Consider the following 25,224-nt stretch of genomic DNA (forward strand, 5'->3'; position numbering starts at 1 on the left):
TGCTACCCTCGCTGTGTTGTCCATCCGGACCAACACGTGCTTCCCCTGGATCAATGGCTGGAACCTCCACAGGGTGAGCAGTACTGCCAACAACTCTAGGCAGTTGATGTGCCAACGCAGCCAGGGGTCAGTCCAGGGGCCAGCGGCTGTGTGCCCGTTGCATATGGCACCCCAGCCCGTCTTGGAGGCATCTGTTGTAACCACGACGCACCTGGAGACCTGCTCTGGGGGAATCCCTGCCCATAGAAATGCAGGTGGCGACAGATCGGCATGATGGCCACGCAATGTGTCCCGTGGCGCCATGCCCATCTCGGGACTTGAGTCTGAAGCCAGTGCTGAAGCGGTCTCATATGCGTCAACCTGAGCGGTGTGGCCCCAGGAGCCTCTGAAAATGTTTCAGTGGAACCGCTGTCCTCCATCTGAATGCCTTCAGACAGTTCAGCACCGACTGTGCGTGCTTGTTCATGAGGCGCACCATCATTGAGACTGAGTCCAACGCCAAACAGAGAAAAGAGATGCTCTGAACTGGGGAGAGCTTGCTCTTTTCCCAGTTGACCCAAAGCCCCAGTTGGCTGAGGTGCCAGAGCACGAGGTCCCAATGTGCGCACAGCAACTCTCGAGAGTGAGCTAGGATTAGCCAGTCATCGGTATAGTTGAGGATGCTGATGCCCACTTCCCTAAGCGGGGCAAGGGCTGCCTCAGCGACCTTCGTGAAGACGTGAGGGCACAAGGACAGGCCGAAGGGGAGGACCTTGTACTGGTACGCCTGGCCTTCGAAGGCAAACCACAGGAAGGGTCTGTGTCGAGGTAAGACCGAGATGTGGAAGTACGCATCCTTCAGGTCTACGGGAGTCTGTGCAAAGCCCGGTTCAGTACTCGCAGTTCCAGGATTGGTCGCAACCCACTGCCTTTCTTCGGCACGATGAAGTAAGGGCTGTAGAACCCTTTCTTCATCTCGGCTGGAGGGACAGGCTATATCGTGCCCTTGCGCAGAAGGGTCATGATCTCCGCACGCAAGGTAGTGGCATTCTCGCCCTTCACCGAGGTGAAGCAGACGCCACTGAACCAGGGCGGGCGCCTGGCAAACTGAATCGCGTAGCCGAGTCGGACGGTCTGGGTCAGCCATTGCGACGGGTTGGAAAGCGCGAGCCACGAGCCCAAACTCCGGGCGAGGGGGACCAAGGGAATGATCATGTCAGACGTACTGGCGGGTGGGGCCTCACAGCGGGGCAGAGCTCAAGGTGCCACATCAAGGGGACTCGAGCCCCGTGGCCGTGCTGAGTCCAGGGACATCGAAGCTCTTACGTGCTCCTGCCGCCCATCAAAAGATTGGCCGAGGAGGGGGAGGAGGAATCTCGTCCCCATAGTCCACCGGAACCAATCCCGTGTGGCCGTGTTTGTGCCACAGCTGGGCGCACAGGGGCAGGGGGTCCGCCGCTGGAGCACCATACCTGCAATAATGGGATGGTGGATGGTGGTCGTTACGACGGCCGTGCGCACCAGACATGTGACCCAGGAAACAAGAAAACCACTCTTTTGTCAAACTTTTGGGTACCGCAGCCTCTTGGGCATGCGGCAAAAAATGAAACAAAGGATTCTCCTCCCGGCCCTCCACCAGGGGATGGAGCGGTCTGTTCAACAGCTCCAGAGAAGCAGGTCTCCTCGCCCCTGGGTCGCCCGTCTCAGGGGCGCTTCGAAGCCTTCCTCGGGTTCTTAGCGGCCGGCCGTGAGAAGGGTGGCGTCTGCTTCTTGCGTTGGGCTCCACACCGGGTCCGGGCCACGGGGGCGGGCTACGGCGGAGCCGGTGTTGTTGCTGCAGGAGGACGCCCTTGGCAATGAGCAGACGGGATGCGGGGTCTTGAGTCGCGCCGGGGCAGGATGTGTTGTATGGCCTCCATCTGCTTCTTCACCACCGAGAACTGCTGGGCAAAGTCCTCGACGGTGTCACCGAACAGGCCAACCTGGGAAATAGGGGCATCAAGGAACCGTGCCTTGTCAGACTCTCGCATCTCAACCAAGTTGAGCCAAAGGTGGCGCTCCTGGACCACCAGGGTGGACATCGCCTGCCCGAGAGACCGCGCCATGACCTTCGTCACCCGGAGAGTGAGGTCGGTCCCGGGTCAGAACAATCCTCGTGCAGCGCTTTTTAGCGGCTTGGCTTGGTGTACTTGCAGGAGAGCCATAGCATGCAGGGCGGAGGCGGCTTGTCCAGCGACACCGTAGGCCCTAGTTGTCAGGGACGACGTAAACCTACAGGCCCTGGATGGGAGCTTCGGGCGCCAATGCCAGGTGCACCACGAGCGCCTTATCCACCTGGGGGATCACCGAATACCCCCTGGCTACTCCACCATCGAGGGTAGTGAGAGTGGGGGAGCTGAAAGATCGGGACCGGGCAGTAAAAGGTGCCTCCCACGATCTTGTCAGCTCCTCATGCACTTCCGGAAAGAAAGGAACCGGGGTAGGGCATGGCCGTGGGTGGTGCCCTGAGCTCAGGAACCAATCGTCAAGCCGCGAGGGTTCAGGGGAGAGTGGAGTGGCCGCCCAGGATAGCATGTCCGTCATTTCCGCGTTGGCCTGAGACTGGGCGACCATTCCCAAAGGAGGAAGCCCAGCCGAAGCCTCTGCGTCCAGCTGGATGAGCCCGCTCTCCGATGCTGCGCTCGATAACTCATCATCTTCCCGGGCTCCGAACAAGAGGTCAAACTCACCCTGAGACGAGCCGGCGGTCTCGTCCGAGCGCCCATCCAGGGCAAGCGAGCGTGCTGGGGATGGGAGATTCTTACGAAAGCAAGCCGCGACCGCAACGTTGCCATGGTCATGTTCTCGCAATGAGGACATGACCCATCCACGAACGATGTCTCCGCGTGGGCAGCGCCTAAGCATGTGAGACAGTGATCGTGGCCGTGAGAAGCAGAGAGATAGCAACCGCAACCAGGAATTATACACAGACAGAAAGGCAGCTTTAATAAGATGCTCCGTCTGTGCCACTCTTTTAGTAGGAAAATATACTCTTTTATTGGGAAGTATACACTCTTTTAGCTGCTGAAGCACCCAGGAGCGTTCTCTGCACACCACCGGTGCAAGATGGGGAGAAACCACTGTAATGCGCTGTAAATCCAACAGCTTTCGAGGTGAATGGATCGACGGAGGAATTCAGCTTGCTGAAACACAACCACTCGGCTCCGAAGTAAAAATCTGAATGAGTGATTGCAAGCCAGCTCCTTTTATACCCGTATGTCATGCAAATTCCACTCGCCAATTCCCATTGGCCTTTTCTCAAAGATCAGAGGTGTTTGGGTTTGGGAGTGAGAATCTGTTGTGAATCACCAGTAAGAATAATGAGAATTGCAGAATAAAAACTCAAATGAATTACAATAATAAGGATTTGGGGGATTAATTGTCTTAAAAATAATGACACAATGCAAAAAGTATTAACGGTCCTACAGTAGGCTTCATTTTCTTTATGCAAAACTTTCTTTATAATAATTTCTCTATCTCCCTCTCTCTCTCTCTATCTATCTTTACATATACAGTATATATATATATATATATATATATATATATATATATATATATATATATATATATATATGTATATTCTTTTTTATTTTTTTTTATAATAATGAGATAATAACAGCAACCAGGAATAACACACAAACGGAAAGGCATCTTTAAAAAGACGTTCCATGTGTGCCGCTCTTTTTGTGATTGAAAATATACTCTTTTAGAATATACTCTCTTTTTTCGCTCTGCCGAAGCGCCCTGGGGCATTCTCTGCACTCCACACAGAGGGGGAGAAGCCGCTGAAATGCGCCGTAAATCCAGCAGTTTTACGGGGTGAATTGGAGGAATTGTATTCAGTGCACTGAATGCAACTGCTCGGCTCCGAAGAGAAAATCTGAATGAGTGGTTGCATACCAGCTCCTTTTATACCCGTATGTCTGGGGGAGTGGCATGCAAATTCCACTCTGCAATTCTCATTGGCCTTTTTTCAAAAAAGCAGAGGTGTTTGGGGCTCCCAAGAGTGATCCCTAGTGTCACTACATCGACACAACGTCGAGTGAGTGACAGATAGGGAACTGAAAGCACTACACTCTTATTTATATCTGAAAGCAATTCAGTTAACCAACATATTCAAAAAATTTACATGTTAGGGAAAGGAGATGTGTAGAAATGACAGCCAGAGTAAATCTGTGGAGCTTTCTGTGTATATTGTTGAGATTTTTTTTTTTTCATTAAACACAGGAGTTATCTTGTACAATGTTCACAAAGGACACTGCTCTTTTCTATACAATGAAAGTGAATGGGAAGCAGTGACTGTCAAGCTCAAGGGCAAGATTTTCAGTTAACATTAACTTATATTTCAATCTGCTAGTTCAGTATATGGCTTCAGAAGACGTTTGTGGTGGTTTTCTGTTCTTTTTTTAAACTTGACAGTCCCAGTCCCTCTTTTCTTTTCATTACATGCAAAAGAGTAAGCAGGACATTTTACTAGAAGACTTCTTTTGTTTTCCAGGAATAAAAAAGAGGTGGGTATACAGTAGATGATGACAAAAATGACATATTGGGGTGAAGGTGATCTATCCCTTTATCAAGTCCTTTATTAATTTTTTTTTCCTTATGACCTTTTTAGCCTACTGGTGAGCAATATAATGATATACAAATTCATTTGACTTTAAGAAAGTAACTTTGCAGATCAAAAGACAGTGACAGGTATATTAATTCAGACACTGGTGATTACCGTCTTCAAACTTCCTGTTTGTCTTTTGTTCTCAGGTCTGCAGAGGTCTTGCCAAACAGACAGAACTCAATGACTTTCTCCTTGATGTGTCAAAGTAAGCCTTTTATGCCTATATGGGTGAAGTGTATATGGGTGAATCTGGGCGAAAATTGTCATGAACATGTATGGGTAATATTTCACCCCACAATCGAAATAAAATAAAAAAAGACTATTTTGAATATTCTAGAAATATAAGATTTGTGGCTGGATGAAAAATGTTAAGCTTATTTCAGGACCATCCAGATTTTTTGCATTGTGACATTATATGACATAAGTCAATTTTCCCCCTCATTACTGTAACATGAAAACCTCTGATCTTTGAGAAAAGGAATTTGCATGCCACTTCCCCGGACATAAGGGTATAAAAGGAGCTGGCTTGTAACCACTCATTCGGGTTTTGTGCTGAGGAGCCAAGACAAGGTCCCGGCCATTTCTGCGGATAGTTCAGTGTTGTGGCAGGAGGGACAAAACGTCTCATTCCCTCCATCAGGGAACGGAGGTTACGAAAGTAACCAGGACATTCCCTATCTGTCACTCACTCGACGTTGTGTCGATGTAGTGACATTACAGTCCCTATACAAAACACCACAACTAGCTGAACTGTGTTACGTGAACTGGCGGTGCCTTGTAGCCACCGCACCCGGCCATCACGTAACCTCCCCCAACGCTCTTCCGAGCGTCGTACAGTCCCCTGCACCTCGGGGACAAGTCGACTGCCCAAAAAATGGGGACCGGATGCCCCAGCCACGGCCTCTTCTCCTTCTTCTCCCCAAAAGGAAAAATCGTTCAGCTGGGGGCCATATAGCATCCGTGTCGGGAGGGGGGGTCACTCCCAATGGGAAGACACAGCAGAGACCACACCCTGCCCGAGGAGGAGGAAATTGTGTGAAAATATGTCACATAGTCTTACCGAGTCTTGTCAGCAGTGTCTCATGTGGAGAAGTCCCTGTGGTAGGTCCTTCCGGGGGGGGGGGGCTCCACAAACATGGCAATCAGAGGCCCCTCTGCCCAAGGAAGACACGGGTTCACCGACAGGGGAACCGTCTCACGGAAGATACATCACATGGGGTTACATATGGGCAACCAGCACATGTGGAGCACCTACCCCAGTACAGGGCCAAGTTAGCACACATACTGGGCCGGCAACGAGTTTCTCCGCAAACTCACCTGCCACAGGGCTAAGGAGGAAGGACATCCAGGGTCCACGACTTTGTGAACACGACTGGGGGTAAAAAGCACACGTCTTCGCCTCCAGGAGGGGAAAGGCGCTATACGCAAGTGGTACACCTGGCCAGCTGTCCCGCAACTAACCTGCTCATACCTGACAACACACGGGACGAGACCGGCTCAACCCGGTGATTGTAGAACATCACGAAGGTATTGGGTGTTGCCCATCCTGCTGCTCTGCAGATGTCTACTAAAGAGGCGCCATTGGTCAGAGCCCAGCAGGCCGCCACACTCCTAGTAGAGTGTGTTCATAGCCCCAAGGGGGGCGGCACGTCCTGGGCATGATATGCCAAAGTGATGGCGTCAATGACCCAGTGGGCGATCCTCTGTTTGGAGACAGCGCTCCCTTTCTGCTGTCCTACAAAGCAGACTTAAAGCTGCTCAGAGCGTCTAAAGCTCTGCGTGCGATCCAAATAGATGTGCAAAGCACGCACCAGACACAGAAACGACAAGGCTGGGTCTGCCTCCTCCTGTGGAAGCACTTGCAGGTTCACCACCTGATCCCGAAACAGGGTCGTGGGAACCTTGGGCACATAGCCTGGTCGGGGTCTCAGGACCGAACTCCAGGCAAGTGTCACTGACAGAGAACGACTGTAGGTCCACTACCCTCTTGATAGACGTGAGCGCAGTCAGGAGGGCAGTCTTCAAGGAGAGTGCCTTTAGCTCAACTGACTGCAGGGGCTCAAATGGAGCTCCTTGTAGGCCCCGAAGGACCATGGAGAGGTCCCACGAGGGGATGAGATGCGGACTGGGAGGATTCATCCTCCTCGTGCCTCCAAGGAACCTGATGACCAGGTCGTGCATCCCAAGAGATTTAGCGTCAACTGAACGCCTTCAGACAGTTCAGCACCGACTGCGCGTGCTCGCTCGTGAGGCGCGCCATCATAGAGACTGAGTCTAACTCCATGCCAAGAAAAGAGATGCTCTGAACCGGGGAGAGCTTGCTCATTTCCCAGTTGACCCGAAGCCCAAGCCAGCTGAAGTGGCTGAGCACCAAGTCCCTGTGTGCACACAACAAATCCCGAGAGTGAGCTAGAACCAGCCAGTCGTCGAGATGGTTGAGGATGCGGACACCCAATTCCCTTAGCGGGGCTAGGGCTGCCTCTGTGACTTTCGTGAAGGCGCGAGGTGACGGACAGACTGAAGGGGAATACCTTGTACTGGTATGCCCGGCCCTCAAAAGCAAACCGTAGGAAGGGCCTTTGTCGAGGTAAAACCGAGACATGGAGTATGCATTCTTCAGGTCTACCGGCGCGAACCAGTCTTGATGCCGGTCAGCATCTTGAATGGGAGTCTGTGCAAGGCCCGGTTCAGCACTCGCAGGTCCAAGATTGGCTGCAACCCACTGCCTTTCTTTGGTACGATGAAGTAGGGGCTGTAAAACCCCTTCTTCATCTCAGCAGGAGGGACAGGCTCTATCGTGTCCTTCCGTAGAAGGGACGCGATATCCGCATGCAAGGCAGCGATGTTCTCACTCATCACAGGACGCCTGGTGAACTGAATCACGTAGCCAAGTCAGACGGTCCTGGTCAGCCACCGCGACGGGTTGGGGAGCGCAAGCCATGCCAGGGGGACCAAGGGAACAATCGCGTCGGACATACCGGCTGGTGGGGCCTCGCGGCGGGGCGGAGCCTGAGGCACCATGTTGGGGGGGCTCGAGCCCCGAACTTGTGGCCGTGCTGAGTCTGGGGACATCGAAGCACTTACCTGGCTCCAGGGGGGGGGTTTCCCGGCGGAGAAGCTCCCATTGAGGAATGAAGGAAAGCCGCGACCGCAGCGTTGCCATGGTCATGTTCTCGCAATGAGGACGTGACCCATCCATGAACAATGTCTCCGCGTGGGCAGTGCCTAAGCATGTGAGACAGTGATCGTGGCCGTGAGAAGCAGAGAGATAGCAACCGCAACCAGGAATTATACACAGACAGAAAGGCAGCTTTAATAAGATGCTCCGTCTGTGCCACACTTTTAGTAGGAAAATATACTCTTTTATTCGGAAGTATATACTCTTTTAGCTGCTGAAGCGCCCAGGGGTGTTCTCTGCACACCACCGGTGCAAGATGGGGAGAAACCACTGTAATGCACTGTAAATCCAACAGCTTTCGAGGTAAATGAATCGACGGAGGAATTCAGCTTGCTGAAACACAACCACACGGCTCCGAAGAAAAAATCTGAATGAGTGATTGCAAGCCAGCTCCTTTTATACCCGTATATCATGCAAATTCCACTCGCCAATTCCCACTGGCCTTTCCTCAAAGATCAGAGGTGTTTGGGTTTGGGAGTGAGTGACAGATAAGGAACCAATAATTTTGTAACTCAGAAATAATGTATTATTGTATTAAGTGAGAATCTGTTGTGAATCACCAGCAAGAATAATGAGAATTGCAAAATAAAAACTCAAATGAATTACAATAATAAGGATTTGGGGGATTAATTGTCTGAAAAATAATGACACAATGCAAAAAGTATTAACGGTCCTACAGTAGGCTTAATTTTCTTTATGTGTATATTTTTTCTTTTCTTCTTTTTTTTTTTTTTTTGATTAATTTGATTTTGGGGTGAAATGTGACTGATCATATTCTTGAATTATTTCAATATTTCAACAGTCCATATGAATGATATTTTAAAACCAAGTGTTTAAATAAAATGCCTGTATTTGTGCTACAGTGGTCTTTGTATCATATGGCTGCCTCTTTAAAATGACAGCTCTTTCTCTACTTTTCATTTCCAACAGAACGTACTTTGACAACATAGTGGCAATAGATTCTCTACTTGAACATATTATGGTGAGTATGTTTTCTTCTCTCAGTCTGGTCACATGCTCGGTCATGAGGACAAACATGCTGTTCTTCTGTCGCTCATCTGTGTCACCATCAACGCTAAAGAAATCTGTGCTATGAAAGGCCTTCTCTTTTTTGTTTGCCCTGTTCTGTGATAACCCCCACTTGTCACTGCTCACCCATCAGCCTTGGGCTTGTCCTAAATGTTCCTTTTATCATTTACGCACATGTTTGTGTTCTCTAAGTCTCTTTCTCATGCTGTCAGCACATGAACCAAGGAGAGAGAGATGCTGTTGAACCCAAATGCAGAGTTTATTCAAGATGAAGACAAATATGCAAACAGAAATAGCACTAGGAATACTAAAGATGATAATAAAAGAATGGCTTTTGCTCAAGGCACAATAGACAATGAATAACTGAACATGAGGGTATAAATAGAGGTACAAATGATTAACACAAAACAGCTGAACACAATGATGATGGAGGACAGGTGAGGATGATAACAGTGCATCTTGGGAAATGTAGTGAAGGTGATTTCAATATTAGAGACTCTAAAAGACAGGTGAATACACAGAATAGTTTGTGACACATGCACATAAGCACAAATATTCCTAGAGTCCAAGTGTCAAATCACTGGCCCCCTCTTGTCTGCGTCCCCTCCTTCCTGCTGAGCAAAGCAGCACAGGAAGTGATGTAAGCAGGTCAGGGAGAGGACAGACACTCTTGGATCTGTAAGAGCTCTAGTCGGTTCTTTCAAGAGAAGGGTCACTGATTCATTCATCCCGATTTTCCAAGCCCAGAATTTCACAACGGGACTAAACATTGTAGTAGGCATATGAATAGGACTTTAAACTCTGAAAAGAGTTTGTCAGCAATTTTTTAAAGCAAATTTTTGTAGCGGTTGACCACTATGGGTTTTTTAATTGCAGATATTGATACAGGCATCTTAAGAGCAAGAGGGCTGTTGGCCACTAGAATGTCAATATACACAACCAGTAAAACATTTGGACACATCCACTCATTACCAGTGCTGGGTGTAAAGAACACAACTAGAATTGCAATCAGTAGCATATTCTTTAAGATTAAACTTTTTAGGTAATCTAATCTGACTACGTGTGGATACTAATTGCATGTTTTGATGGAAATCTAATTTTAAGTGTATGACGTACCAATTGGCACTCCTTTCGTTAAACTTTAGTAAGCATGAAATCAAACAACAATTTGTTTTTGCCTAACCCTATAATATATGTATAATATTATATTAATAATTTTTATATTAATGAAAATTATTAATATATTTATTTTTATATTTTTTATATTTGTCTTAAAAAAAACTAATTGCAAACCTTTTAGGTCAACAGGTTTTTAAGATCATAAGGTTTTTGAAAGAAATGGAATTGCAGTTGTCAGGGTTGTGTGTTTGTTTGTGTATGTTGGTTCAAGTCAATCTGTAACGATAGGCTGGCAATGACAGGCAGACGATGAAGACGATGATGTGTGATGAACCCAAGTGCAGTTTATTATCAGTCGTGAAATCCAAAACTCGTAATACAAAAACATGAAGTTGACGTAATATGACTTGACTTGACTTGAACCAATATACACAAACAAACACACACAACCATGACAGCAGTCAAGTGTGTCCAAACATTTCATTGGAAGTTTATATAATACAATGTAGATTTAAAAAAATTTTTTTTTTATAAAACTAAAAACTGAAATGAAATCAATAATTATTTTACACAATATTTACTCTATATTTACAACAACAAAATGACATTAAAATTGTTCACTATCCATTAATAAGGCTGTTGGTAGATTCATACACAAAGGGGAACAACTCCTATTAGTGGCTGATGCCAATAATCCCAAAATACCCCAAAATCACAGATTACTGTAATTGGCCTGGGGTGTGTTTCCCGTACAACAATGTAACTCACTGTTTCCCAAAACCATAGTAACTATGTCGCACATCCATCATTCTAACCATGTTGGTTCAACAATATAGAGCTGTCATTAATGACATTGCGCAGGGGGTGGAGTAATAATTTGTGCAGATATTAAATTATAATAGCTCATTTAAACATATACCAGAAAGCTGTTTAATGCGTGAAAGCTGTTGAAGACACGAAAGCAGCATGAACTTTGTAATCCAACAGATGCATTGCGCTTCAATAGTTGGGATTCCCTCTATTTCAGACTTAGGGGTTCCCCCGACTTTTAAAAACCTATAAGGACGGCACTTATATGTTAACATAAACTCATAAAAGCTGTGATCTCCGACTCCGATAGAAACCGTGTGTGATGAGGAGCTTTCTTTTAACAGCCTTTAATCCAATAAACAGAGTTTGCATGATGTTTCAGAACACGCTTTCTGCAAAACCCCAAAGTAAGCTCTTTTCTGAAGTGCATTTAAGTGTGGTCAAAGTGTTGACAGAATTAAAGATATATACAGAATAAATGATATAGAAGCCTCAGCTAGATAAAATGATGTCCACACAGCAAACTAACAAGAAACAATGCTTCTAACCATGCTGAAAGTCTTTCACTATAAATGTGCCAACAGCACTGGCATAGTAATATTGTTACTAATATTAAGTGAATTCTTAAACAAACTGTGTGTATGTGTTGTGGGGAAATGACATTAAGGAAATGCATGTGTTCACTCGTGTTTCAGATATATGCAAAAAACCTGGTTAATGCGGACAGATGTGCGCTCTTCCAGGTAGATCACAATAACAAAGAGCTGTACTCTGATCTGTTTGATATTGGAGAGGAGAACGAAGGGAAACCTGTCTTTAGGAAAACAAAAGAAATTAGGTGAGCACCCACAGTTCCACACTCAGACATGTTTAATCCTCATAAACTTCATGCATTTAAAGTGTGATTTAAAAAAACAAACAAAAAAAAAAAACACCAGGGTTCAGAATTGAATTTCTGCAGTTGACTCTGAGGGAATCCAAACCAAACCAAAAACAAATTAGATCAGCGCTCCAATTGTGCTGCATCTATTTCACCCAAAATAAAAATCTCTCATCATTTACTTACCCTCATGTCATCCCAGATGTGTATGACTTTCTTTCTCCTACAGAACACAACTGAAGCTTTTTAGAAGAATATCTCAGAACTTTGAAGCTCCCAAAAGCACATAAAGGCATAATAAAAGCAATTCACATGACTCCAGTGGTTACATTTATATCTTCAGAAGCTATATGATAACTGTGGGTGAGAAACAGAACAATATTTAGGTCCTTTTTCTATAAATCTACACTTTCACTTCCACATTCTTCTTCTTTTGTTTTTTTGCGATTCGCATTCTTCGTGCATATGGCCACCTCCTAATCGAGGCTGGTAAAAGGTCAAGATTTCTAATAAAATTGATTAGATCGGTTCAGAAGATATGGATTAAACCACTGGAGTCGTATGGATTACTTTTATGTTGCCTTTATGTGCTTTTTGGAGCTTCAAAGTTCCGGTCACCATTCACTTACATTGTATGGACCTACAGAGCTGAAATATTCTTCTAAAAATCTTTATTTATTATTTATTAAAAAATCTACACATCTGGGATGGCATGAGGGCGAATAAATGATGAGATCATTTGCCAACTAAACACACCTCCTTTCTACAGTTTGTAAATTAGGCTTATTATAGATTGTGTTTCATTCACAATACTACATGCAGTTTGCCCGCCGCAATTTATATTACAAAGTGCATGTTACCGCCGAAACGTAGGTGGTAAACTGGTTATTATTTATATTATTTATTTAATGTACATAAAAGATGCTTATGTACATTTTCTATCAATCATAGCAGTAGTAATTTATCATTGATCACCAAAGATGGAGAACACTGTTATAACCTGGCATATATCTAGATGCACGGTGTACTGTAGTCAAGCGCACTTTCGGCGTGTTAAATAGATGATTCAGGTGTCTGGATCACAGTAGTGGAGTAATGCCGAGTGTGTCAGATCACTGTGGTCTGCTGCATTCTCCACTAAAAAGCACTCGGCCCACAAGATCTGAATTGTGGCTTGTAAATTGCATTCAGCACAGATTTTGTGGGCACGTTTGCACCATTGCCTGATCTGCACACTTCCTTTAGTGAATCAGATGCTAAACCAGCGCACACAGCGAGTGCAAATCCACAGCGCTTTTACCTTAATTGTGCTTAATTTTCAATAGTCAATAATGACAGTAATGTCACAATTGTAAAAACTAAATGGTCTTGGGGTGAAATGCGACCTGGACAAGTTTTTGTGAAATTAACTAATATACATCTTAAAACAAGCACAGTTCATACCTTGGTAGATAACCTTTAAGACCCACCTGCAGGTTTTCTATAGAGAAAGGAATAGCCGGTCAGGTGGCACGGACGGGAGAGGTTTTGAATATTCCAGATGCCTATGCAGACCCTCGATTCAACAGGTAATGAAGATTTTCTATGTTTAACACCTGAGATTTCTTTAAACAACCAGGTTACACAACAAACTAAAAACTGTAGTTATGGCTTGATGAATCACTAATGCAACATAATACACAATTTTGCACTGCATCGCACGAGAAGCTAGCTTATTATTAATTAGTTAGTAATTTTATGGTTACAGTACCATAGCAATAAAACAAGTTTTGTCTATGATTATTTATTTACAGGGTGAATCTCACAAAGCCTTTCAAGAAATAAAAAAAAAGAAAAATACTAAATTTAATTTAGCTTAAAGACAACAAATCTTTTTGTGTACCATTAAGATGTTTAATATATATCATGTATACAGTATATATGTGGACACACACACAGTGGTCTGTGGTTGTAGGCATTAATGTGGACATGTCAGATAAAAGTGGCTTGTGGTAAATCTGGAATAAGTTGATTATGTAAAGTCCAGATGAGCCAGCGATAGAAACCCTTGTGTGTATAACTCAGTTATACAGTATACAAGTACTATGGGTGTTTACCTCTGCATACATGTATGTTTGTGTGCATTTCTCTTTTGTCTGTTCCACTTTTCTTAGAGAAGTAGATCTCTACACTGGCTACACAACGCGCAACATCCTGTGCATGCCCATCGTCAGCCGGGGGACTGTGATTGGTGTTGTACAAATGGTGAACAAGCTGGGAGGAAGTGCCTTCACTAAAACTGATGAGAACAACTTTAAGATGTTTGCTGTCTTCTGTGCTTTGGCCTTACACTGTGCAAATGTAAGTGCACACATAATGATGAACCTTAAACCTTTTTTTTATTCAGCATCATGATTTTTGGTTAAAATTAATACAGTGGCTCGAAAAAGGTATTTGTTGGACACTTAAGTCAGACTTAAAATATCAAAGCAAGTGGCATCTGCAAAAAAATACGGCAAGAGCTTTTCTCAAAAGTAACCACTTTTCTGAGACACTATTAAGCAACAGGTGTCAAGGTGATTTTTAGTGGATGTTTGAAGTCAGTTCAGTCATGACAACTCTCTGAAAGATTTAGCATGTTAATGTGGGTATGACTTATTGATAGGATATTGGTCTTGGTGGACTAGATCTGCTGCTGCAGAGCAAGTATAAAGACTTGATCCCGCTAGAAAATACACAGGCAAACTAAGTTAAGCATGTGGACATGCTGCTGCTGCACAGTTAGCCAAACACAAGACATGCTGCATCAAGCATGTAATGCATGCTGCTCCACAAATAGACATTATAATATCCTCCATGTATCAGATTTAGACAAGTGAAGCTTGGGTGGAGGAGGGTTTTTAGAGAAAAGTCTCACAGTGCATTGCAGTGAAACCGGCTTACTTGTTATCTGAGCAAATTTAACTGTTAGACAAAGTGAGAGTACGCAAATTGATTGGCTACCCGATTACAAGTCAAAGGACCTATTAGCTTACAACATGTGAGTTGATTGGCTTGACATTTCACATGTGAGCGAGCTGATTGGCTAACAGATAACAAGCTTGCGCCATTTAGAGTTGCATGCATGAACTTAGTCATTTCCCCACAAGTTTATACATGTGTCGTAGCATAGTATAGGCAGGTGTAGTTCAGCACATTAACTATGTTCATCTAGCATTTCACAACCAGAAAGTGTCCAGATATGTTGTTTTCATTATTGTTTTATAATTTAAAACCTAACAAACTTCATCAAACAAAATGTTCACTTACAAAATGTGCTTGTGCTATCTATGTTAAAAATAAATGCCACTTAGTTTCACATTTTTGTTATGTTGTGCAAAGACATTCATACATTTTAAGGACGTTTCCACACCTGGCTTCTTTGCAGCATTTGTTTCGGAACTTGATGCATTTCCTCCCTTAGTTTGGTTCATTTAGGCATATACGAACACAGCAATCACACTCAGATGCGTACTAGAGCAATCAATCCAAGACCACCTGGATGAGGTAGTCTCAGTCCAATTCCAAATGAACTCTGGAGTAGTTGTCTTGTGGTAAGAATCTGACCCAACGGACCAGCGAACCAAAAAAGAAAAAAATCTGTAGGTTAGCAGTCAGCATGTCACTGTAATTCTTAATAAAAACATGGATTTAGCTTTCCCTTAAATATTTTTTTTTTTTATATATTTTGGCAACTGTATTACATATAATTGCCTGTTTAATAAAGGACCTGTAATCATGAGAACAGGCATTTTTCAATGCAGAACACAAGCAACACATAAGCAACTAATGATGGATAAAAATCACCATGTTGGAAATTTTACAACTCATTCATCAGAATGCCTGATAATGTTTATTTACAGTGCAACTTCTGATCGGAACGTGCATTCAGAACCACACGGTGGCGTTTTGCATTACCATTAAATAAACAATAATCGAAAAAGTTTACCGGTTGGAAAATGTTTACCTGTATGTATATCCAATCGCTTACTTATAAGAGCTGAATTTTGGTATGTTTTAAAATGTTGCCTTGTGCAAGCGAACCGAACCAAGGAGAAAATGCAACACTGTGACAATTTTATCCTCTATTTTGGAACAAATAACTCAAGCTACAGTTAACTTTTAAAATTAGCTTTTAAAAGTACAAATATTTGATGTACTATATGTAGTAATAATAATAAATAATACATAATACAATAGTAATAAATATTATTATTCCATAAAAATAACAAAATCATAAAATTATTTGCCTTTTTTTTTTTTTTTAAATAGCTGAATTTTAGCATTTGACAGTACAGGACACTGCAGAAACTGCTTGAAATTTCATGTCAGTGACCCAAATACATTTAGCATGACTTGGAGCCCAATAAAACATCTGTGGCCAACAATGTGCCACAACCAACGATTAGAGCTATTACTGTAGAGCTATAAAGAATGGGAATGTTTGGAAAAAATACAGGGTCACGGCAGTTTGTGAGAGACGTCAGCCCCTCTGCCCTCTGTGAGGTCTGACTCACCCCCCTTCCCGCAAAACTCACGCACAAGAGCCGTGTCACATAGCAACTTTTACAATTATTGACGGGTGTTAATCCTTCAAGACCACAAGCGCTTTGCTGCCATTCATTGATAGGATTGATATTTTGAAAGAATTCACATGCTTTACCAGTTATTTATTTATATATTTGCCTGATTTATTTGTACTAGATTGATGAATTTTAATACCACAATTGCTTTGTTGCCAACAATTTATGGGACATGCTGTGCTACTGCTAGACAGACAGACAGACAGACAGATAGATAGACAGAAATAACCATAATGTTGTTATACATAGAGATATAGTTGTTTTATCTCTCAAATAGATGACTGTAATTTTCAGAGGGCGAGAGTATTTTGCATGTATGTTTTGCATCTGCGTAGACACATGGGGTATCTGTTTGTGTGTGTATAGATGTATCACCGGATAAGACATTCAGAGTGCATCTACCGGGTGACAATGGAGAAGCTTTCATACCACAGTATCTGCACGGCTGAGGAGCTGAAGACCCTCACACAGCTCTCACTTCCTTCAGCCATATATAAAGAGATCGAAATGTGAGTCTGCACTTTCACTTCTGCACAATGTCTTTCACTGATACTTTTACTTAATAGTTACTTAATAGTAATAGTTTATAGTACTAATAATACTTTTACTTCATAGTTACTAACTAAATTATAGTTAACTGGAGAGGTCCGACAAATTTGACAAAGCACTTAAAGGCATGTTCCAGGTTCAATACAAGTTAAGCTCAATGAACAGAATATGTGGCATAATGCTGATTTTTTTTACTTGTGGCTCATTTATTTAAATAAAAACATAAGTCACTTACAATGGAAGTGAATGGGGCCAGTACATAAACATTAAAATACAAGTATAGCCACAAGATGTAAACATTATGTTTTAACATGATTTTAGTTCAGAGTTTAGGACCTTATCTGTGTAAAGTTATATCCAATATTACAACTTTGTTGCCACGAAAACGTAATGCCGGTAAGCCCTGAAAGTAATTTAATTACATTAAAATCACATAGAACAGAAATTTTATCACACTAAAATCACGTTAACGCACATAATGCTGTCTGTTTTTATAGCAGTAAAATAACCAATATACACAATTTATCATTAATAATACATTTATTATACCAATATATTTAAACATTATTAATCATTTTTAATAATAATTGTATTTATTTGTTTGTTTATTTATTTAACATTGATGTCTTCAATCATATTGCTGTTGCCACTGTTTTCCAAATAAATAAATAAACTATTGTGGCCAATTGCTTTATTGTAAAACAGAAGGTTTAAACTCTAAATTATTATTGGATAAGCTGCATTCGAAGCTGTTGTAGAAATTAATTCTATATTGATGCACCGTTGATATGTATGTAAATATTTATTGAACATTGATATCTTTTCTCATATTTCTGTTGCCACTATTTTATAAAAGTATTAAGCTTCTCGAGACTGTTCGTTTACCACAGTTAAGGGTGTTTTCAAAACACTATAATGCACAGCTTCTTGTGGCATATTGCTTTATTGTATCACAAATACATGTAGTTTTTTTAATTCCATATTTTCCTGGTTCAAGTTTTTTCATAATATACCAAGGCTAAAAGTTTTGATTTTCTTGCATTGATGAACGGACACTCTATACGAATACAGTTGTAATCAGGATGTATCGAGGACTTTTCTAGCTCAAGTTTCAGAAAGTGAGACTCTCCAGCTTTGAATTGCAAACAAACTATTTGATATTTGTGTCTCAGGTTTCACTTTGACATTGCCCCTTTTGAAGAACTTTGGCCTGCGATATTTGTGTACATGGTTCACAATTCTTGTGGGAAAAACAGGTAAGAACGGGTTCTGTGGACAGCTTAAAGGGATAAATTATAATTCTGGCATTGATCACTCACCCTTATGTCGTTCCAAACCCTTCAAGCTCTTTTCCATACAAGGACATACATCATAGTGACCACGGCTGTCAAGCTTCAAAAAGAATAACATAGCACCATAAAATCACCATAAAATAATCATAAAAGTAGTCCATATGACTTTTGGACTATATTTCAAGTCTTCTGAAACCATACGATAGTTTTATGTGAAGAACAGACCAAATTCTTTGGTATAGGGGAATATTTTTTGTAAACAGCAACAAAAATGTTGGTCTGTTTTTCACACAAAGCTATTGCAAGGCTTCAGAAGACTTGGAATATAGCACATGAGTTGTATGGACTACTTTTATGATATTTTTTTTTTTGCCTGTTTGAAACTGTTATTTTATGTTATATTATTTAAGTGCTGTGTAAAGATTCTTCAAATTTTTTATTTTGTGTTCCGTGGGAAAAATAAAAGTATACGAGTTCGGAACAACATGAGGGTGAGTAAATCATGACAGATTTTTTTTATTTTTGGGTGAGCCCTTTAAAAGTGTATTTCATCATAATAGATCCTGAAACAGGAAGAGAAATGAGGTGTACAATCTTATTCTTTCTTAAAATGCTCTCTTTGTATTTTTAAGCTTTGAGCTGGAGAAACTGTGTTGCTTCACTATGTCAGTGCGGAAAAATTACAGACGAGTTCCATACCACAACTGGAAACATGCCGTGACGGTAGCACATTGTATGTACGCCATTCTGCAGAAGACCTCTGGAATTTTCACAGAGCTTGAGGTTGGTCAATTATTCTTATCACTGCAGCACTTCTGAAGAACTAGTTTAGTTTACCATAAATGTTACTTACTGTACTTGCTTGTTCTGCTTCATCACAATACTCACTCAGAGGAAAGGTTTGTTGATTGCCTGCTTATGTCATGATCTGGACCACCGCGGCTACAGTAACAGTTACCTGCAGAAGTTTGATCATCCACTGGCCGCCCTGTATTCCACATCCACCATGGAACAGCATCATTTTTCCCAGACGGTGTCCATCCTGCAGGTAAATAGAGCTCTTACACTCTGCACCAGCTTAGTATCAGTTTAGTAGTAACACTTTAGGTTAGCATTCCCTTTCTTAAGGGTTCATTAATGACTAATATTTATAAATCATTTATATGTCATTATAGCAACATGCTTAAAAAGCGCAACTTTCATCCAGTACTTGCCAAATAGTTAGCATTTTTAAACTGTTATAAATGGTTCATTAATACACTTATTCATAATTATGTTCATCAAAAACATAAAATTCCCTAATTTATGATTTATGTCAAAATGTAGCTAAATAGATTATTATAGAGAGATAAAAAAAAAAAAAAGAATTGTCATTTTGATACAGTCTGCTTGGTGTTAATATTCATTACTTTAATGTCTTGATCCTTGTGTTGTCTCTTTCCTTTTTCACGTTAATGCCAAAAGAATGGTGCTACTCCGAGAGGTGTCCCAATAGTCCTAGTTACCTAATGTCCTCTGCAAATACACTTTTCAGGTCTTCGTGCTCATTCACAGCATATATCATATAATAAAGCCTCCATTAAATCATACTGAACTTTATGTACAGGTTTTTAATATTGGCAACTCCTTGATAAATTCTTCATATGTGTCCAATTTACATTAAGGTACATTTTCCTAGGTTACTAATGTTGAATAAGTGTTATTAAGCATTTATAACATGTGAGGTACTGTAAAATGGCTCACTATTTGGCATCTTTTGAATGAAAGTCGTTCTTTTTATTCATATTGTTATAACTGCATATCAATGATTTATAATGCCTTTGTAAATTAATTATTAGTAATTAATGAACCCTTTATAACCCCTTGCAAAGGGAATATTCATGAAAACTGTTACTGGAAATACACTACCTTTCAAAAGTTTGGATACACTTGATTGAATTTTTGTTTCTCATGAGCTTAAAAAACCCTTTGACCTAAAGTATTATGGTTTAATGGCTGAAATTAATTTTGTAGACAAATATACAGTAAATTGTGGCAATTTATGAATTTCTATCTAAAACTAAAAATATGAATTAAATTTGTTTTACATGTATGAGTTTGAGTGGGTAGTGAAGGAAGCGCATTCAACAAGTGCCCATCACATATGGAAAGTCCTTCAAAGCTGTTTAAAAAAGCATCTCAGGATGCATCTCATGAAGTTGGGTGAGTGAATGACCATTGTGACGGGATGAGCAAGAGACAGACACAGTGGGTGTCCAAAAACGGGGAATTAAAGTGTCAGTTGGGGAAAGTGTCCGAAATAATGGGTAATCTGGTGTCCTCACTGTGAGACGGGGCTTTGTGAAGGATGTGGAGTGTCCAAAAATGGTCCAGGATGTGGGTGGGGTCCGGCGGCCGTGACTCGCTCCCCTCCACGGTCCAGGCACGAGGGGCGGTGGCTTCTGTGATGGCAGTTCATAGTATCTACGGCTGTCAAGTTCCAAAAAGAAAAAAGAAAAAAACACCATAAAAGTATCCTAAAAGTAGTCTATACAACTTGAGCACTGTATTCAAAGTCTTCTGAAGCAATATAATGTAGCTTTGTGTGAGGAACTTACCAAAATTTTAATTGTTATTCACTGATAATCTGGATTGAATTCTGGATGCGAATGTGAGCTAGAAGCAAGCTTCGGTGGAGGGGAAGATTATCTGTGAATAACTTCTTAAATTTAATTTTTTGGTGAACTGTTCCTTTAAGAAATCTCTCATCTTGACTTGAACATCGCCATTGGCTGTCAGTTGGTCTTCTGTGATCAGTTGGATGCCCTTCAGCTTTGCTTCCTCTCTCCAGCAAGCTCTGCTGCCCCATAAGTGGAGCTTTTGCTTTTTTATTGATCTCTTTTTTCCCATAGCTGGAAGGGCACAATATTTTCTCCAACCTGACTTCCAGTGAGTATGAACAGGTGCTGGAGATCATCAGGAAGGCCATCATTGCCACTGATCTCGCTCTGTACTTTGGTAACCGCAAGCAACTGGCTGAACTGCTGGCTGCAGGGGCGCTAGACCTGAACAACCGTGCTCACAGGTCAGAGGTCATATTCCTACCCCATCATCTTAATTCTAGTTCCTCAAAATTTCACCTAAAATTTTAAATGGACCAATTACAATTTATGCATTGTGTGGTCTAAAAACAATCAGGTACATTTCTCCCTGCAAATTCTCTGTACCAATATGCACCTTGTTGTTTAACCTTTTTTTGTTTTGTTTTGTGTTGTTTTTTTATTTGTTTTTTGTAATTACCATTATTCTCATTGGTGATTCTTCTTAAATTATGTCTCCTGTATAACAGTGGTTTGTTATTCCAAAAATAGTCCTGTATTTTAATACAGCTTATTTTAAATCAGCATATATGAAAGGCAATACTACCATATATGTATAATTAATGTATGTATAAATGGTCATACATCACTCTTTTTTCACATAACAGTAACTGTTTTTTTGTTTTTGTTTTTTTTATCATAGTAATAAGAATTAAGGGGGGTGGGGAGGGTAACTAAATTGTCATAAAGAAACTAAAAAATAATGGTCTTAATAATAGACCTTAAAAATATTCTTTAATCAAAATAGTTTATTATTATTTTTATTTTTATTATTATTATTTCTTCATTTTTATTTTGGGGTGAAATATGACCTGGACATGTTCTACAGATTTGAGGGTATTCACCGGCTCATTGCATACTGTGCTGTATGTACTAAGTACTGCATACTATTTTTTTACTATTTTTTTTTATAGAATGTGAAACAATAGGCATTATTCAACAATACTTTAAATGTTTCAGACAGTGGTATGCTACATTGTTTTTACATGAAATCACTACATTGCATGCTTAATCACATTGTGCTCTGTTATATACTGCACATTTCGGCAAATTTAGTAGGTTATGCAGGTATGCTGAATACTATTCACAGTATACTGTACAGTACATGCTATATAATGCAGAAATAGTAAGTGGGTAAGGGTAGTATGCTGTTCTGAACATTGTCTTTATCTGCAGCTGTTGACTGACTGCTGACTGGTTATTTTTCCACCACAGGGACCGTGTAATTGGTCTGATGATGACTGCCTGTGACCTCTGCTCTGTTACCAAACTATGGCCCGTCACACAACTCACAGCCAATGACATTTATGCTGAGTTTTGGGCTGAGGTAAGCTGCATCATTGTTAACCAAACACAAATCTGTTTTTAATAAAATATGTTGTAAATTTTGTTCAAAGGATTGTACAGATCACTTTACTTTCAGTATTGTATGTCAAATAGCAGGCTGGGTCTCTGATAAGTTAAATAGTTCTTGTTGTCATGTATAATGATAGGGGGATGAAATGAAGAAGATTGGAATGCAGCCCATCCCTATGATGGATCGGGATAAGAAGGATGAAGTTCCCCAGGGTCAGGTACATGAGAACTGTCTGTCATTACCAAGATTTGTCAATAATATCTGTCCTAAAGCTAGTGAGCTACTTTGCTCACTACTGTTTACATAGGCAGCTACCTTTTAAGGCAGCATCCTAACTGAAATGAAACCTCATAAATGACTGATTTGAAATGTTCATCATTGGGAAGCAACTCTGTCACTGACACATGCCACACAAATAGTGCTTTTCACTTAACGTCCACAAAAGACTTGACTAACAACAAAAGAGTTGATTCTAATAGACCCTTTTCACAGACTGTAATCACATATTTCAGCCTTAATGTAACTACTCACCACTGTTGTGGCGGGGTTTCTAATACAGCTGCTGAGGGAGTGACAGAGGCTTTGTTCAGACTGCAGACAAATCTGATTTTTTCTCAAATCAGATCTTTTCAGGCAGACTGTCCACACTATTAATTGCAAGTGATTAAATCAGATTTGCGCGTTCAGACATAACCAACTTATCTGCATGGGTTGCTTTGATAACGACGTAGGCGTACCCACGTGACGATGCTTTCAAAACAGTTGCGGGAAAAATGGAAGTGCATCATCTCGCTCTCCACATAAGCGCTCTGTCCAGTCGCGGTGCAGAACTCCTCCGTCGCACAAGAAAAACTCAGCGACGGAGGAGACTGGTAAATATTGTGATGTTCTGTGCTGCAGTCACTGATTTTTGAAGTCATCGTTGTGTGTCACGTTAAGAGTGACGCAAAAGACCATTTGAAATCCGATTTGAGCAGCCAGAGCATCCGGACTGAGACGTATCTGAAAAAATCAGATTTCAATCGCATTTGAAACCACCTCCCGATGTGGTTTGAATCAGATTCGGAAAAATCAGATTTTATGTGGTTTTTTGCTGTCCAGACTATCAAACACTTTCGTAACCTCCGTTCCCTGATGGAGGGAACGAGACGTTGTGTCGATGTAGTGACACTAGGGGTCACTCTTGGGAGCCCCAAACACCTCTGCTTTTTTTAAAAAAAGCCAATGAGAATTGGCGAGTGGAATTTGCATGCCACTCCCCCGGACTTACGGGTATAAAAGGAGCTGGTATGCAACCACTCATTCAGGTTTTGTGCTGAGGAGCCGAGACCAGGTCCCGGCCATTTCAGCGGGTAGTTCAGCGTTGTGGCAAGAGGGACACAACGTCTCGTTCCCTCCATCAGGGAACGGAGGTTACGAAAGTCACCAGGATGTTCCCTATCTGTCACTCACTCGACGTTGTGTCGATGTAGTGACACTAGGGGACCCTATACAAAATGCCACAATTATCTGAACTGTGTTACGTGACGGGCAGACCGCTGTGTGCCTCGTAGCCAGCACACCAGGCCGTCATGTAACCTCCCCCAATGCTCTTATGAGCGTCGAACGGTCCATCAGGAACAAGTTGACTGCCCAACGACAGGGACAGGCTAGCCCAGCTGAGGCCTCTTTCCCTCTCTTTTCTCCCCAAAACCGACTGGGAGCCATAAGTGTCTGCATCGGGGGGGTCCCTCCCAAGGGGAAGACACCGCGGAGACCACACCCTGCCCAAAAAGAGGGGGGGGTGGTATTTTGAGTGGAATACATCACATGGTCTTACCGAGTCTTGTCGGAAATATGTCATGCGGAGAGGTCCCATGGTAGGTCCTACCCGAAGGGGAGGAGTTTCTACAGAGCATGGCGACCGGGGGCAGAGGGGCCTCCGCGTCCCATCCAAGGGCCAGATGTGGAGATTCCAGAGGTCTGATCACGGGTGCCAGATGGTGCCCCGTCCCTGAGAAAGAAGGTCCTTCCTCAAGGGAATTTGCATGGGGGGGTCAGTTGCGAGGAGCGTGAGATCCGAGAACCACGTCTGGGTGGGCCAGTAGGGTGCTACTAGGATGATCTGCTCCTCGTCCTCCCTGACCTTGCACAGGGTCTGTGCAAGTAGGCTTACTGGGGGAAACGCATATTTGCATAGTCCAGGGGGCCAGCTGTGTGCCAGCGCATCTATACCAAGAGGTGCCTCGGTTAGGGCGTACCAAAGCGGGCAGTGGGAGGATTCCTGGGAAGCAAACAGGTCTACTTGTGCTCAACTTAATTGACTCCAAATCAGCTGGACCACCTGAGGGTGGAGTCTCCACTCTCCCCTGAGGGTAACCTGACATGACAGCGCATCCGCTGTGGTGTTGAGGTCGCCTGGGATGTGAGTGGCTCGTAGCGACTTGAGGCGCTGCTGTCCAGAGGAGGAGACGGCGGGCGAGTTGTGACATGCAACGGGAGTGTAGACTGCCTTGACGGTTGATGTACGCTACCAGCGCTGTGTTGTCCATTCGGACCAACACGTGCTTGCCCTGAATCAACGGCCGGGCGAGCAGTACTGCCAACAACTCTAGGCAGTTGATGTGCCAACGCAGCTGCGGGCCAGTCCAGGAGCCATCGGCTGTGTGCCCATCTTAGAGGCATCTGTTGTAACCACGATGCGCTTGGAGACCTGCTCTAGGGGAACCCCTGCCAGTAGAAATGCAAGGTCGGTCCAAGGACTGAAGAGGCGGTGACAGATCGGCGTGATAGCCACACGATGTGTCCCGCAGCACCATGCCCATCTCGGGACTTGAGTCTGAAGCCAGTGCTGAAGTGGTCTCATATGCATCAACCCGAGCGGTGTGGCCGCCGCTGAGGATGCCATATACCCAAGGAGCCTCTGAAAAATTTCAGTGGAA

The 25,224-nt window shown here is 42.6% G+C and overlaps 1 protein-coding gene across 1 annotated transcript in view; it reads left to right on the top strand.

The window, feature by feature from the left end:
* LOC127413922 (cAMP and cAMP-inhibited cGMP 3',5'-cyclic phosphodiesterase 10A-like) overlaps positions 1-25,224 on the top strand; it is a 146,271-nt gene that overhangs the window by 111,023 nt on the left and 10,024 nt on the right. The window contains 12 exon segments of the mRNA XM_051651493.1: positions 4,777-4,835; positions 8,739-8,790; positions 11,462-11,604; positions 13,122-13,214; positions 13,800-13,986; positions 16,614-16,756; positions 17,969-18,052; positions 18,721-18,871; positions 18,981-19,136; positions 20,980-21,152; positions 22,162-22,273; positions 22,440-22,520. Of these exon segments, the coding sequence (XP_051507453.1) occupies positions 4,777-4,835; positions 8,739-8,790; positions 11,462-11,604; positions 13,122-13,214; positions 13,800-13,986; positions 16,614-16,756; positions 17,969-18,052; positions 18,721-18,871; positions 18,981-19,136; positions 20,980-21,152; positions 22,162-22,273; positions 22,440-22,520 (1,434 nt within the window).

The sequence above is a fragment of the Myxocyprinus asiaticus genome, chromosome 23 (genome assembly GCF_019703515.2).
Source record: "Myxocyprinus asiaticus isolate MX2 ecotype Aquarium Trade chromosome 23, UBuf_Myxa_2, whole genome shotgun sequence".
Classification (NCBI taxonomy): domain Eukaryota; kingdom Metazoa; phylum Chordata; class Actinopteri; order Cypriniformes; family Catostomidae; genus Myxocyprinus; species Myxocyprinus asiaticus.